The sequence below is a fragment of the Hemiscyllium ocellatum genome, chromosome 1, assembly GCF_020745735.1.
Source record: "Hemiscyllium ocellatum isolate sHemOce1 chromosome 1, sHemOce1.pat.X.cur, whole genome shotgun sequence".
In the NCBI taxonomy this organism is placed as follows: domain Eukaryota; kingdom Metazoa; phylum Chordata; class Chondrichthyes; order Orectolobiformes; family Hemiscylliidae; genus Hemiscyllium; species Hemiscyllium ocellatum.
In genome coordinates, this window is record NC_083401.1 from 43,274,460 (window position 1) to 43,287,884 (window position 13,425).

The 13,425-nt window shown below is 46.2% G+C and overlaps 1 protein-coding gene across 1 annotated transcript in view; it reads left to right on the plus strand.

Annotated features, from left to right (window-relative positions):
• dcc (DCC netrin 1 receptor) overlaps positions 1 to 13,425 on the plus strand; it is a 990,886-nt gene that overhangs the window by 347,914 nt on the left and 629,547 nt on the right. The window contains exons 4-5 of the mRNA XM_060825544.1: positions 9,929 to 10,079; positions 12,668 to 12,804. Of these exons, the coding sequence (XP_060681527.1) occupies positions 9,929 to 10,079; positions 12,668 to 12,804 (288 nt within the window). The remainder of the gene's footprint in view (positions 1 to 9,928; positions 10,080 to 12,667; positions 12,805 to 13,425) is intronic.

Genomic DNA, 13,425 nt, shown 5'->3' on the forward strand with positions numbered 1-13,425 from the left:
ATCTCAGGCTGACGTCATGAGGATCAGTAAATCCTTCTATGCCAGTCTGTATGTAAAAAATGAGGTCTGCAGATGCTGGAGATCACAGCTGCAAATGTGTTGCTGGTCAAAGCACAGCAGGTTAGGCAGCATCTCAGGAATAGAGAATTCAACGTTTCGAGCATAAGCCCTTCATCAGGAATAAGAGAGAGAGAGCCAAGCAGGCTGAGATAAAAGGTAGGGAGGAGGGACTAGGGGGAGGGGCGATGGAGGTGGGATAGGTGGAAGGAGGTCAAGGTGAGGGTGATAGGCCGGAGTGGGGTGGGGGCGGAGAGGTCAGGAAGAGGATTGCAGGTTAGGAGGGCGGTGCTGAGTTGAGGGAACCGACTGAGACAAGGTGGGGGGAGGGGAAATGAGGAAGCTGGAGAAATCTGAATTCATACCTTGTGGTTGGAGGGTTCCCAGGCGGAAGATGAGGCGCTCCTCCTCCAGCCGTCGTGTAGTTGTGTTCTGCCGGTGGAGGAGTCCAAGGACCTGCATGTCCTCGGTGGAGTGGGAGGGGGAGTTAAAGTGTTGAGCCACGGGGTGATTGGGTTGGTTGGTTCGGGCGGCCCAGAGGTGTTCTCTGAAGCGTTCCGCAAGTAAGCGGCCTGTCTCACCAATATAGAGGAGGCCACATCGGGTGCAGCGGATGCAATAGATGATGTGTGTGGAGGTACAGGTGAACTTGTGGCGGATATGGAAGGATCCCTTGGGGCCTTGGAGGGAAGTGAGTGTGGAGGTGTGGGCGCAAGTTTTACATTTCCTGCGGTTGCAGGGGAAGGTGCCGGGGGTGGAGGTTGGGTTGGTGGGGGGTGTGGATCTGACAAGGGAGTCACGAAGGGAGACAATGGGTCGGCCGGGGCAGGCAGGTTTGTGGATTTTGGGCAGGAGGTAGAAACGGGCGGTGCGGGGTTGTGGGACTATGAGGTTGGAGGCGGTGGATGGGAGAGACAATGGGTCGGCCGGGGCAGGCAGGTTTGTGGATTTTGGGCAGGAGGTAGAAACGGGCGGTGCGGGGTTGTGGGACTATGAGGTTGGACTATGGTCATACAACGTATTATCCGCCGCCATTTCCGCCACCTCCAAACGGACCCCACCACCAAGGATCAGCCTGCTCCTGCCCCACCGAACTCATCTCCCAATACCTCGACACGGTCCTGTCCCCTTTAGTCCAAGAACTCCCCACCTACGTTCGGGACACCACCCACGCCCTCCACCTCCTCCAGGATTTTCGCTTCCCCGGTCCCCAACGCCTTATTTTCACTATGGACATCCAGTCCCTGTACACCTCCATCCCCCATCACGAAGGACTCAAAGCCCTCCGCTTCTTCCTTTCCCGCCGCACTAACCAGTACCCTTCCACTGACACCCTCCTTCGATGACTGAACTGGTCCTCACCCTGAATAACTTCTCTTTTCAATCCTCCCACTTCCTCCAAACTAAAGGAGTTGCCATGGGCACCCGCATGGGCCCCAGCTATGCCTGCCTCTTCGTAGGATATGTGGAACAGTCCATCTTCCGCAACTACACTGGCACCACCCCCCACCTTTTCCTCCGCTACATCGATGACTGTATCGGCGCTGCCTCGTGCTCCCACGAGGAGGTTGAACAGTTCATCAACTTTACTAACACCTTCCATCCCGACCTGAAATTCACCTGGACTGTCTCAGACTCCTCCCTCCCCTTCCTAGACCTTTCCATTTCTATCTCGGGCGACCGACTCAACACAGACATCTATTATAAACCGACTGACTCCCACAGCTACCTGGACTACACCTCCTCCCACCCTGCCCCCTGTAAAAACGCCATCCCATATTCCCAATTCCTTCGTCTCCGCCGCATCTGCTCCCAGGAGGACCAATTCCAACACCGCACAACCCAGATGGCCTCCTTCTTCAAGGACCGCAGATTCCCCCCAGACGTGATCGACGATGCCCTCCACCGCATCTCCTCCACTTCCCGCTCCTCCGCCCTTGAGCCCCGCTCCTCCAACCGCCACCAAGACAGAACCCCACTGGTTCTCACCTACCACCCCACCAACCTGCGCATACAACGTATTACCCGCCGCCATTTCCGCCACCTCCAAACGGACCCCACCACCAAGGATATATTTCCCTCCCCTCCCCTATCAGCGTTCCGCAAGGACCACTCCCTTCGTGACTCCCTTGTCAGATCCACACCCCCCACCAACCCAACCTCCACCCCCGGCACCTTCCCCTGCAACCGCAGGAAATGTAAAACTTGCGCCCACACCTCCACACTCACTTCCCTCCAAGGCCCCAAGGGATCCTTCCATATCCGCCACAAGTTCACCTGTACCTCCACACACATCATCTATTGCATCCGCTGCACCCGATGTGGCCTCCTCTATATTGGTGAGACAGGCCGCTTACTTGCGGAACGCTTCAGAGAACACCTCTGGGCCGCCCGAACCAACCAACCCAATCACCCCGTGGCTCAACACTTTAACTCCCCCTCCCACTCCACCGAGGACATGCAGGTCCTTGGACTCCTCCACCGGCAGAACACAACTACACGACGGCTGGAGGAGGAGCGCCTCATCTTCCGCCTGGGAACCCTCCAACCACAAGGTATGAATTCAGATTTCTCCAGCTTCCTCATTTCCCCTCCCCCCACCTTGTCTCAGTCGGTTCCCTCAACTCAGCACCGCCCTCCTAACCTGCAATCCTCTTCCTGACCTCTCCGCCCCCACCCCACTCCGGCCTATCACCCTCACCTTGACCTCCTTCCACCTATCCCACCTCCATCGCCCCTCCCCCTAGTCCCTCCTCCCTACCTTTTATCTCAGCCTGCTTGGCTCTCTCTCTCTTATTCCTGATGAAGGGCTTATGCTCGAAACGTTGAATTCTCTATTCCTGAGATGCTGCCTAACCTGCTGTGCTTTGACCAGCAACACATTTGCAGCATGCCAGTCTGTATGACCATCAAAGTATTTTATGAATAAAGTATATTTTGAAATTTAAAAAATGGACGTGTACTGCCTGCAGGATTTCTCTGGGGCAGGCTACTTTGACGTGACCTTCTGGAGTGCGAAGCAGTGCTGATGTCCTGACCTTCCTGGGAAGGTACGTCCAAGTTGAGGGAGAAACCACCGATGTGATCGACCCCTTTGGGATCTGAACCAGTAAGCGGCAGGTCAGGGTAACTCTGAGGGTTGATGACAATGGGAACATTCGCCACCCACTCTCGAGCTTTGCAATTGGAGGGAGCAGAGGCTACCTGACATATGCAGAGCAACCGAAAGTGTGTCGAACCTGCGGGAAGTCGGGACACGTGGCAGTGGATTGCAAAGTGACCATCTGCAGGAACTGCAAACAGAAGGGTCACCTGACCAAGGACTGTCAGGAAGCAAAGAGCTACAACCTGTGCGGAGAGGCGGGCCACATGTTCAAGACCTGCCCAAGACGAGCATGGGGCCCCACTTATGCACAGATGGCTCGAGGTAGCAATGTGAGCCGTGGAACCCCAAAGTCCAGCAAAGTCCACCCAGACAGCAGGAAATGGAGTCAGGTGGCACCCAGAAAGAAGAACAGGCTGGAGCGGAGGAGGCAGCAGCCAGCGGAGAGACACAGCGGCTGATCCTAGCTCTCGCTGGGCAGATGGAAGCAATGGAGGAGGAGGTCATCGAGAAGGCAGAGGAGTGGATACCTGTTAAAAACAGGAAGTGAAAACCCTGCCAGGCCCCCAAAGCCTCCCAGCAAAAGGGGAAAAGACAGCCGCACGAGGGAGGGATGGCCAGCTCTTCGGATGGTGAAGACGGGCGCAAGGAAGAAGAAGAGACAGAGCGCCGTAGGTGAAGAGGAGGGCATTTCCTCCCAACCAGAAAACAATGGACCCCCCGAAGTCCACCCTCCACCCAGTAAGAACCAGGGGGTACCCACTGCCTCACAACTACAGGTAACTGAGAGCTGTGATCCTCTGACAGTCCCATTGTCAGACACAGAACTGGACGGCGTGGAACCTTGCCTTAGCTCAATGACACCAGAGCGGGTAAATGACCCCAGTGAGGAGCTGGATAGGTACCTCAGCCCAGTGAGGGTCCAGCAGTTCGTGCTGTCCATGAGGATGTAGACAGCTACCCCAGAGACCGGACAGTCAAATGGACAATGGTAACCCCATAAACTGGGGGTTAAAGAAGGTTCCTTTGCTATCGTATAACAGGGGGTCCTCTCAGTAGGTGGGTTCCGCTGAAGCCACAGCTAAATACTGAAAGACTGAATATATAGTTCCGTTTATTATAGTTAATAAACTGAACTATAAATGAATAACTGTAAATTCGATTAATTCAATCTGTTCTCTGTAATGTTAAGATATGCAATGTGTATGTATATGAACGACATGATCAATTGTACAGGTACCAAAGATTTATTTCTATGAATAAAGTATATCTTGAAATAAAACAAAACAAAACCGAGTGCCCTATCAAATCCGTTCAGAATCTGATGTGTTTCAATAAGAGTGACTCATTCCTACAATGGGCGGCACGGTGGCACAGTGGTTAGCACTGCTGCCTCACAGCGCCTGAGACCCTGGTTCAATTCCCGACTCAGGCGACTGACTGTGTGGAGTTTGCACGTTCTCCCCGTGTCTGCGTGGGTTTCCTCCGGGTGCTCCGGTTTCCTCCCACAGTCACAAAGATGTGCGGGTCAGGTGAATTGGCCATGCTAAATTGCCCGTAGTGTTAGGTAAGGGGTAAATGTAGGGGTATGGATGGGTTGCGCTTCGGCGGGTCGGTGTGGACTTGTTGGGCCGAAGGGCCTGTTTCCACACTGTAAGTAATCTAATCTACAATCTCTCCAGAATATGGATCCATTTTACCCGATCTCTCCTTTTCAGTAAAAAAAAGAAACTCCTATGCCAGGAAACAAACATGTGAGCCTTCATTTCACCTACTCTAAGACAAGTACATAGTTCCTGAGTATGGAGAACCCATTTGGGTGCAATATTCCAAGTGTGGTCTCACCAGAGCTCTTTACAATTGCAGCAATATTTCCTTACTCTTGTACTGGAGGACCCTTGCGTACAAGGTCAGCACATCACTTTTGTTCCTTGTTCTTGAGATGTAGATGTCAGTGCCAAAGCCAGCATTTGTTGCCTGTGGCTAATTGCTGTTGAGAAGACCATGATTGAGTCTCTTCATGATGCGTTGCAGTCTATTTTGTGTATGAACATCTAACCTGCTTTTAGGGAGAGAGTTTCAATTTTGACCCAATGACGATATGCCAATATAATTCCAAGCCTGGCTGGTGTGTGGCTGTGAGGAAGTCTTCCAGGTAGTGGTCTCCCTATTTTCGCTTCCTAGATTGTCAATAGCTGAGGACCCAGCACTGATCCTTGTCATACCTCACTCATCACAGCCTGTCAATACAAAAATGATGTGTTTGTTACAATTCTGTCTTCAGTCCTCTGTTCATGCTGTTTGCTAGATTGCTGACGTACAGGCAATCCTCAAATTTAATCAGGAATTCACTTTGTGGCATATGGATTTTGTTAGTTAGGGTTCATTGGCAGAGAAATATGTCGGTGTAAAAGCAAAGTACTGTGGATGTCAGATTGTCAAGTAACAACAGAGTGTTGGAGAATTTCAGTAGGTCTGTGAGCATCTGTGGACAGAACTAAACAGAGTTGATGTTTGGAGTCTGGTGTGACTCTACTTTGAAACTGGAAGGACCTGGAAATGGTATATTTTTGCTACTGTTGAAAGAGGAGGAGGAGGAGCAATTAGAACAGATTGTGAGCATACCTAGAACAAAAGCCAAGGATCTGATAATAATGGTGAAGGAGAAAGTGTAAATAGAGATATTTTATGTAAATAGAGATATGAAAATGAGAAATCGCTTAAAAGAAAGTCAACAACTCATAAACAAGAAATGACCTAGGAGGGTGGGGATTGTAAGAAAATTGCTGTCCAAATGTCATACACTGAAATTCTGAATCTCAATATTGAGGCCTGGAAGTTGTAAAGTGCCTTAGCAAAAAATGAGATGCTGTTCCTTTGGCTTACATTAGTTTCATATTCCTGAAGAAGGGCTTATGCCCGAAATGTCGAATCTCCTGTTCCTTGGATGCTGCCTGACCTGCTGTGCTTTTCCAGCAACATATTTTCAGCTCTGATCTCCAGCATCTGCAGTCCTCACTTTCTCCTCGATTAGTTTCATTGGTATGAGGTCAGAAACATTAACATGGGACTAAGGTGTTTTATTGAAATGGCAAGCAACTGGAAGGTATAGTCATTCCCTAAGCAGAGGTGTTCTGCAAAGCAGTCACCCAGTCTGTGTTTGATCTTGCCAATGTGGAGGATACCCCATTGTGAGCTAGTAGACTATAGATATAGATTAGATTAGATTCCCTACAGTGCAAAGCCCATTCCCGTCTGACTAATACACCTAACACTATGGGCATTTTAGCATGGCCAATCCACCTGACCTGCACATCTTTGGACTGTGGGAGGAAACCGGAGCACCCCCACGCAGACACGGGGAGAATGTGCAAACTCCACACAGACAGTCGCCCGAGGCTGGAATCAAACCTGGGACCCTGGTGCTGTGAGGCAGCAGTGCTGAGCACTGAGCCACTGTAGACTAGATTGAAAGAGTGCAAGTCAAGTTCTGCTGCACCTGGAAGGTGTGTTTGGGGGCTTGGGCAGTGAGGAGGAAGGAAATGAGTGGGCAAACATGACATCTTCTGCAATTCCATAGGAAGGTGCCTTGGGGATTGAGGAAGTGTAAGAAGTAATGGAAGAGTGGACCATCTCTATGGATGGGAACGGTCCCTATGGATTGCTGACAGTGAAGGGGAGGGGAAGATGTGTTTGGTAGTAGTATCCTGTCGATGGTGGGCAGAAATGGTGGAGGAGTATCCTTTGAATGCAGAGTCTGGTTAGTGGGTATTGAGTGTAGATAAATGGAAACTTATCCCTGTGATGTCTTGATTGAATAGCATTCTTTGTTGATATCAGAGAAGAACATTGTGGAAATCACACAGGTAGAGGGTTGCAATGCTGTCGGTTCCTATTAACATGATGCAGCATAAAATAAAAGAGCAGTTGGCCCATTGTGACGTATTAGCTCCCATTCCCCTAGTCCTTCCATGTAATTCTTTCTAATATACATATATAAGTATATTTGTACAATTTGCATAGATATATACATTTATTTGAAAGTTATGATTGTGTCTGCTTTGAGGCATTGCTATCCAGATCAGAACAGTTCACTTCATAGAAATGTTCTTCTTATTTCCCTTCTGTTTTTTATGCTAATTATCTTGCAATTCAAGATCATCACTATTTTGAGCTAAAATAATTACAGTACCATATGTAGTGCTGAAATGGTGCATAGCACATCATATTCACACCTTGTGTGATTTGTCAATTACATGTGCCTTTTGCTTGGTGATTAATGATTCAGTTAGAAACAGAGAAAGCCTATTTTGAGGTCTGTGGTGGAACCTGACTCATCTGTGATAAAGACAGCACTTTGTCCTGGTCAGATAAACCAGGAACAGAATGGGGGTCAAAATTCACCTTCAGACACGATTATAACCTTCAGTATTCCGGTCTAGATTCGAATTACCTGATCTTCCTGCCCTTAAATGATCAATTAATCACCTTTTTAAGGCCCATTCCTGCCTACACTGCAATTATCTGAATTTCCAGCAGGATAAATAAGTAGTTACCAACAGGCTGGGTAAACCAGTGCAGATTGCTTGTCAGTTCAGGGTTGTGGGCATGGGTTCTAGACATAGAGTAGATACTGGGGAAAGACAGTGGCCATTGAGAGTTACTCCATCTCTCCCCATAACCTCCAGTCCTAGTTGCCAATGTCCAACACAAAGCACTTACCTGGCACCTCACAGCATTACAGATACAGTATTCTCGGGTGTGTGACTTCCTCTGATTGACCCTATCAGCTTGATTTGAGAGCAAGTTCCAGTCCTGCCCTCCAAACCAATTGGCTGAAGGGAGATACAGCACACTTCCTCTGAAGAGTCAATGGCAGTATCTTTCTGCATTTTGATTAAGAGAGCAAAACATTCAACGAAAATGGAAGATTCAATCAAGATTGTGGAAGTTAATCGTGATTGTCTGTAAAGGTTAAAATTTCTAACGGCATCCTGACAGGAGCAGTCAGTCTTTAACTGGGTTTGATTTACCCAGTCATCTTTGGAGAAGTAGAGACCCAGGATTATTTGGACTGGCAGAAATGTGATGCAGCACGAACTGGGACTCAAACCCAGTGCCCTTCTCAGCAAAACAGATAACTTCAGACAACAGTTTGACAAAAACAGAGGAACAGTTTGGCAAAAGTATGATTGGTCTGTGATTGATTGCCATTTGTTCTTATGTACTGAACACTGGGTCAAAACAGTGGGTGTGGCAGCAGATGATTGCTAAGGGCTAAGGTACTTAACATTTACCTGAGACACTAGAGCAGGCAGGTTCACCTCAGGTTAATACTTCTGCCTCAGAAACCATGATCTTTGATAACACAACATTCCTGCAGTTTTGAAGTGTAATTTCTCTTGGGAGCTCATTAATATTATTTTGAAAATGACCCCTCAAGCGAATGTGTTAATAACAGAATAAATACTTCGTATACTGTTGTAGTGCTCATGAGTGATTGAGTAGAATCTATGCATGTTTTTTGACAAATGCCAATATATTGAATGTACATAAATGTTAAGCTGGATTTTACTTTCCCCTGCCAGTGGGATTGTAACCTTGAGGCCAGCAGGGGAGACACACATACAATGTGGCATAGTGGCCCAGTGGTTGGATGGCACAGTGGTTAGCGCTACTGCCTCACAGTGCCAGAAATCCGGGTTCGATTCCTGACTGTGCGGAGTTTGCATGTTCTCCCCGTGTCTGCATGGGTTTGCTCCGGTTTCTTCCCACAGTCCAAAAATGTACAGGTTAGGTGAATTGGCCATGCTAAATTGCCCATGCTAAATTGCACGTAGTGTAATGTGCAGGGGTAAATGTAGGGGAATGGGGCGGTGTGGACTTGTTGGGCCGAAGGGCCTGTTTCCATACTGTAAGTAATCTAATTAAATAATCCAGGAGCTGGGTTGTCCTCTGCTCGCTGAACCCCATCACAATGTTACCAGTGGTTTTATATATATTATGGTACATCTTCAGGGAAGTAAGACTTGAACCTGGACCTTCCAGTTCAGATGTTGGGACATTATCACTGGGCCACATTATGCCCTCATTTTAACAGTATTTGATGTGCTAATAAACAGCCAATCCAGCAATGGGTAATTTGATGGTCTTTACACAGGCAACTAATTTCCCCTGAAAGGTCCAATGTACCACTGCAGGTTTCCCTGCCATGGGCTATTGATGGGCCAGGAGTGCTGCCCTGGACTCTACTGGGTCCATTGGAGAACCCACCAAGGTGTAACTTACTTCCTACTCACGCTATATATCTCTCCACTAACGATCTCTCAAATCTTAGCATCCCCCCATACCAGCTTAAACAGGTCCCTCAAACACTTCCCAAGTTGTGATCCAGCACTGTATGGTTTCCTCATCATCCAAGTGCAGCACCAACAGTGGCCACTGCAGCTGGTGGCACGGACAGTAATGGAGGGCCACCAGCATCAATGGTTGTCCAGCAGGTCTCAGAGGTGAGATGTCCTGTCCCTGAGGGTCAGACATCCAGCGTTCAGCTTAATATTTGACAGTTGTCCATTCAGAGACATTCTTCTTCTGGCTGGTCCTTTTGTCTGGGGTGTGCGTTTGAGAGGATGCATTGCTGGGAACACATTGGTGCATAAAACTCTGTCTGGTTTGTTAACTTCAATTAAATTGAGTTAAATAGATCGAGTCTTGCATCTTATGTAATATTGTTGACTTGGGTGCTAATTTTTCCTTTTGTTTTTAAAGAAGTTGGCGTGCCCAGACAATTAACGTTCATTCAGCGACCCTTAAACACAGCTGTCCTGGAAGGAAGAAACGCAGTTATGGAATGTTGTGTGTCTGGATTCCCAACTCCTACAGTCATGTGGAAGAAAGGGGATGAGCTTGTTCAGACCAGGTAACCTTGTCCATTAATCACCTCTCAGAGACTCCAGCTCATCAGTCAATGAAAAACAGGGAGAACTGTCTGAAACAAAGAAAATCATGGCTGCATTATATTTTACATTTTAGTGGTTCTGTCCACATGAAATAAAGTAAAAGACAGCTTGTTTTCAAAGAGATTGATATATTGACTTTACTATTCATTACACTATCATCCTCAGCCACATGCTGCTTCCCAGTTCTGAGTTAGGGTGCCACAACACCTATTATAATGCTGAAAATTTCTAACCAGCCCATTGGATTCTCATAGTCAATTTCTCAAATCCTTTTAGAGTTCCTGGCAGCTGTCATTATCATATGTGTGAGATATTTGTCTTAGTTACTGTTTCCCACCAGTTGCACTCTTTAAGGCACATGCTACAGCACATGCAGAATACAAGCCAATTACAAAGACAATCATCACCAGACACAAAATGGGCTAAATTCAAAACAGAAAATCAAAATTTATGACTGCAGCCTTAGAGAACGTGAAAAGCACAACATGGTTATTAAGTATTCATCTCAACTAATGCACCATTTGTCTATCTTGTTTTTTTTGTAATTCAGTATCCGAAGGAACAGACATTGCAAGTGTTAGCTTGCATGTTGGTAGTGATTCCCTCAGCCTCCTTGCATTTCATTTGCTGTGAGTGTGTACACAAAGTGCTGCATAACAAAAGTGATCATTGACTAATACATGTGTAGCTAGGGCTGTTGTGGCACAGTGGTAGTGCCCCTAGGTCTGGGTTCAAGTCTCTCTTCCCCCCCCCCACCACCACCAATCCCTGCTTCAGAACTGTGTAATAATATGTTTGGTTAAAAGTATATGAAGATTTGTGATTTCAAAGAGATGCCCAGAACTGTATTTTTCATATTGGCCATTTTCAGTCCAGTTTAATTGGACAAAACTAGATTGGTCAGATGTAGATGACCCTTTTCCATTACCTATTCAACCACAGTGCAAAATTAGCTTTACCTCAATAAGTAAATAAAAGCTTATATAATTCACAAACTATAAGATGACATTGCACCTCTGTGAAAATAATGAACAAAGCAATTTGGAATAGGCCATTATAACACTGTGTCACTGTCAGGCGCAAGTTTGAAAATAACCAGCAATAGCCTGGTCAAAAACTCTACTTAGTCTCCAGCAATGCTGTTAACAAAAATAACTTTTGTTTCCTTCATAGAACCAGAGAGTTGCTGCGTAGAGAAAGGTCATTCATTCCATTGTTTATCTGCTGGCCAATTAAAAGACCTAATCAGCCTAATCCAGTCCTGGCACTGTTTAGGGTACAGTATTCAGCTGCCAACCAACCTGACTGTCAGCTCTCCAGGACAGGTCTTTGATCCTGAAGGGGCAGAAGTCCCATTTTCACTTTCAAGACTGCCTCAGTATATTGTTGCTGAAGGCTTGTCCACATTAATGTGCTGAATCATCCCGACCTTTCCAATAGCTTTAACCCTATGGCCCCGAGTGATTGAACTCTTCACAAAGGTAAATATGTTCTTACTGCCAATTCTATCTCAGTCCCTCATAAGTTTAAAGACTTCAATTGAATCCCCCCTCAGCCTCATCTTTCAAATACAACAGTTGTATTTATTGATGTAGGGGATTTGGGGATCACTATGACTGATAGTCATTAAATTAGAATCCCTACAGTGTGGAAACAGGCCCTTCGGCCCAACTAGTCCACACCGACCCACCGAAGAGTAACCCAACCAGACCAATTCACCTAACTCTATGGGCAATTTAGAATGGCCAATTCACCTGGCCCACATCTTTGGACTGTGGGAGGAAACCGGAGCACCCAGAGGAAACCCACACAGACATGGGGAGAATGTGCAAACTCCACACAGACAATTGCCCAAGGCTGGAATTGAACCTGGACCCTAGTGCTGTGAGGCAGCAGTGCTAACTATTGAGCCACTGTGCCACCATGAATCATCAATCCCTAATTGGCTTGGTGAACATAGCATTTCATGGGGGAATACCATCAACTGATCCAATCACCTGCTTTCTTTTCTAAACATATCAATTAAAACCCTTAGATTCTTTCTCAATGTGTCATCTCTTCCTTTTCTGAAGCTTTGTTTGACCACTCTTTCATTTGTGGATGATCCTTATTATAAAGAGCTCTTGTCAGACCTAACTATTTCACAAATATTTAACATGTGTGTCAGTGAAACCTAACCAACTTATCAAGTCCCATCATCATCCTAAGAAGGGTCAGAAGATAGAATTTCTGCACCCCGATTTATGTTAACACTGCTGGTCAACTGAAACCAAATCTCAGAATCCCAGAAATACATCTCTTCCTGTTAGGGGGGGATCATGGAGTCAGCAGAACATCTGGCCTCGGAAGTTATACACAAAATCTGAACTGTGCTTCTTTATTCAGTAGACACTTGTGCCTCTGCTCTCAGAGAATCAGCACATTACACATAAACATTCAATTCTTTGATACTAAAGCTCAAGTTGATTTTATTTGGTGAAGACAACTGTGTATCTCTCAGAAGATCTGCTCTTCAATACCAAACAGCAGACAATTGTAATTGTTTCAGGTCCAGAAAGTACTCAATGCTGGCTGGAAGTAACTTGCTCATCAAAAGCGTGACTGAACAAGATGCCGGGCTTTATACATGCGTTGCCAACTCTGAGAATAAGACAGTCGGTGCCTCAGCAGAGCTCTCTGTGATGGGTATGTTTAATTTGATAATTTATCTAGTAATGGTGTCACTTAGCATGTCACACAAAAACTCTATTAAAAATATTGAATTTTTTAGACAATGGTCTTGTTCAACTGTGTTCCAATAATTGCTTTTACATCTATGAGCAAATAGTCAGTTAGATTGTGTAGCAGTTATGCCAGAGAAACTTTGGTAAAACATAATTGTGACAGTTACAAATTGTAATGCCATGTCCATTTGAGCTGGATGAAGGACCAAAATAGACAGAGATTTTCAACTGCCAAAATTGCAATTTTTCTTTGAGACCATTATGAGCTGATACTAAAATGAGGAGGCTGTGTTTAGAGATGTGTGTCTTTCGTAATAATAACCAGAGAAATCATGAGTGGTGTGAGATATTGAAGAATATTGTTTAAAAAAAATCTGCAAATCTTATCCAATGTATTAATAAGTCTGGTAGAGATACTAAATCAGTGTATACTTGGAAACAACTAGCAAAATGGAGCAGACATGTCTCATTTGCAAATGTTTTTATTGCCTTTTTTGGTGAGTTCAAATGTTTGTGATAAAGACAAAGTTGTAAGTGAAATTTTTCAACACTCAGTTGCAACAGAATGGGATTGATTTTTAAT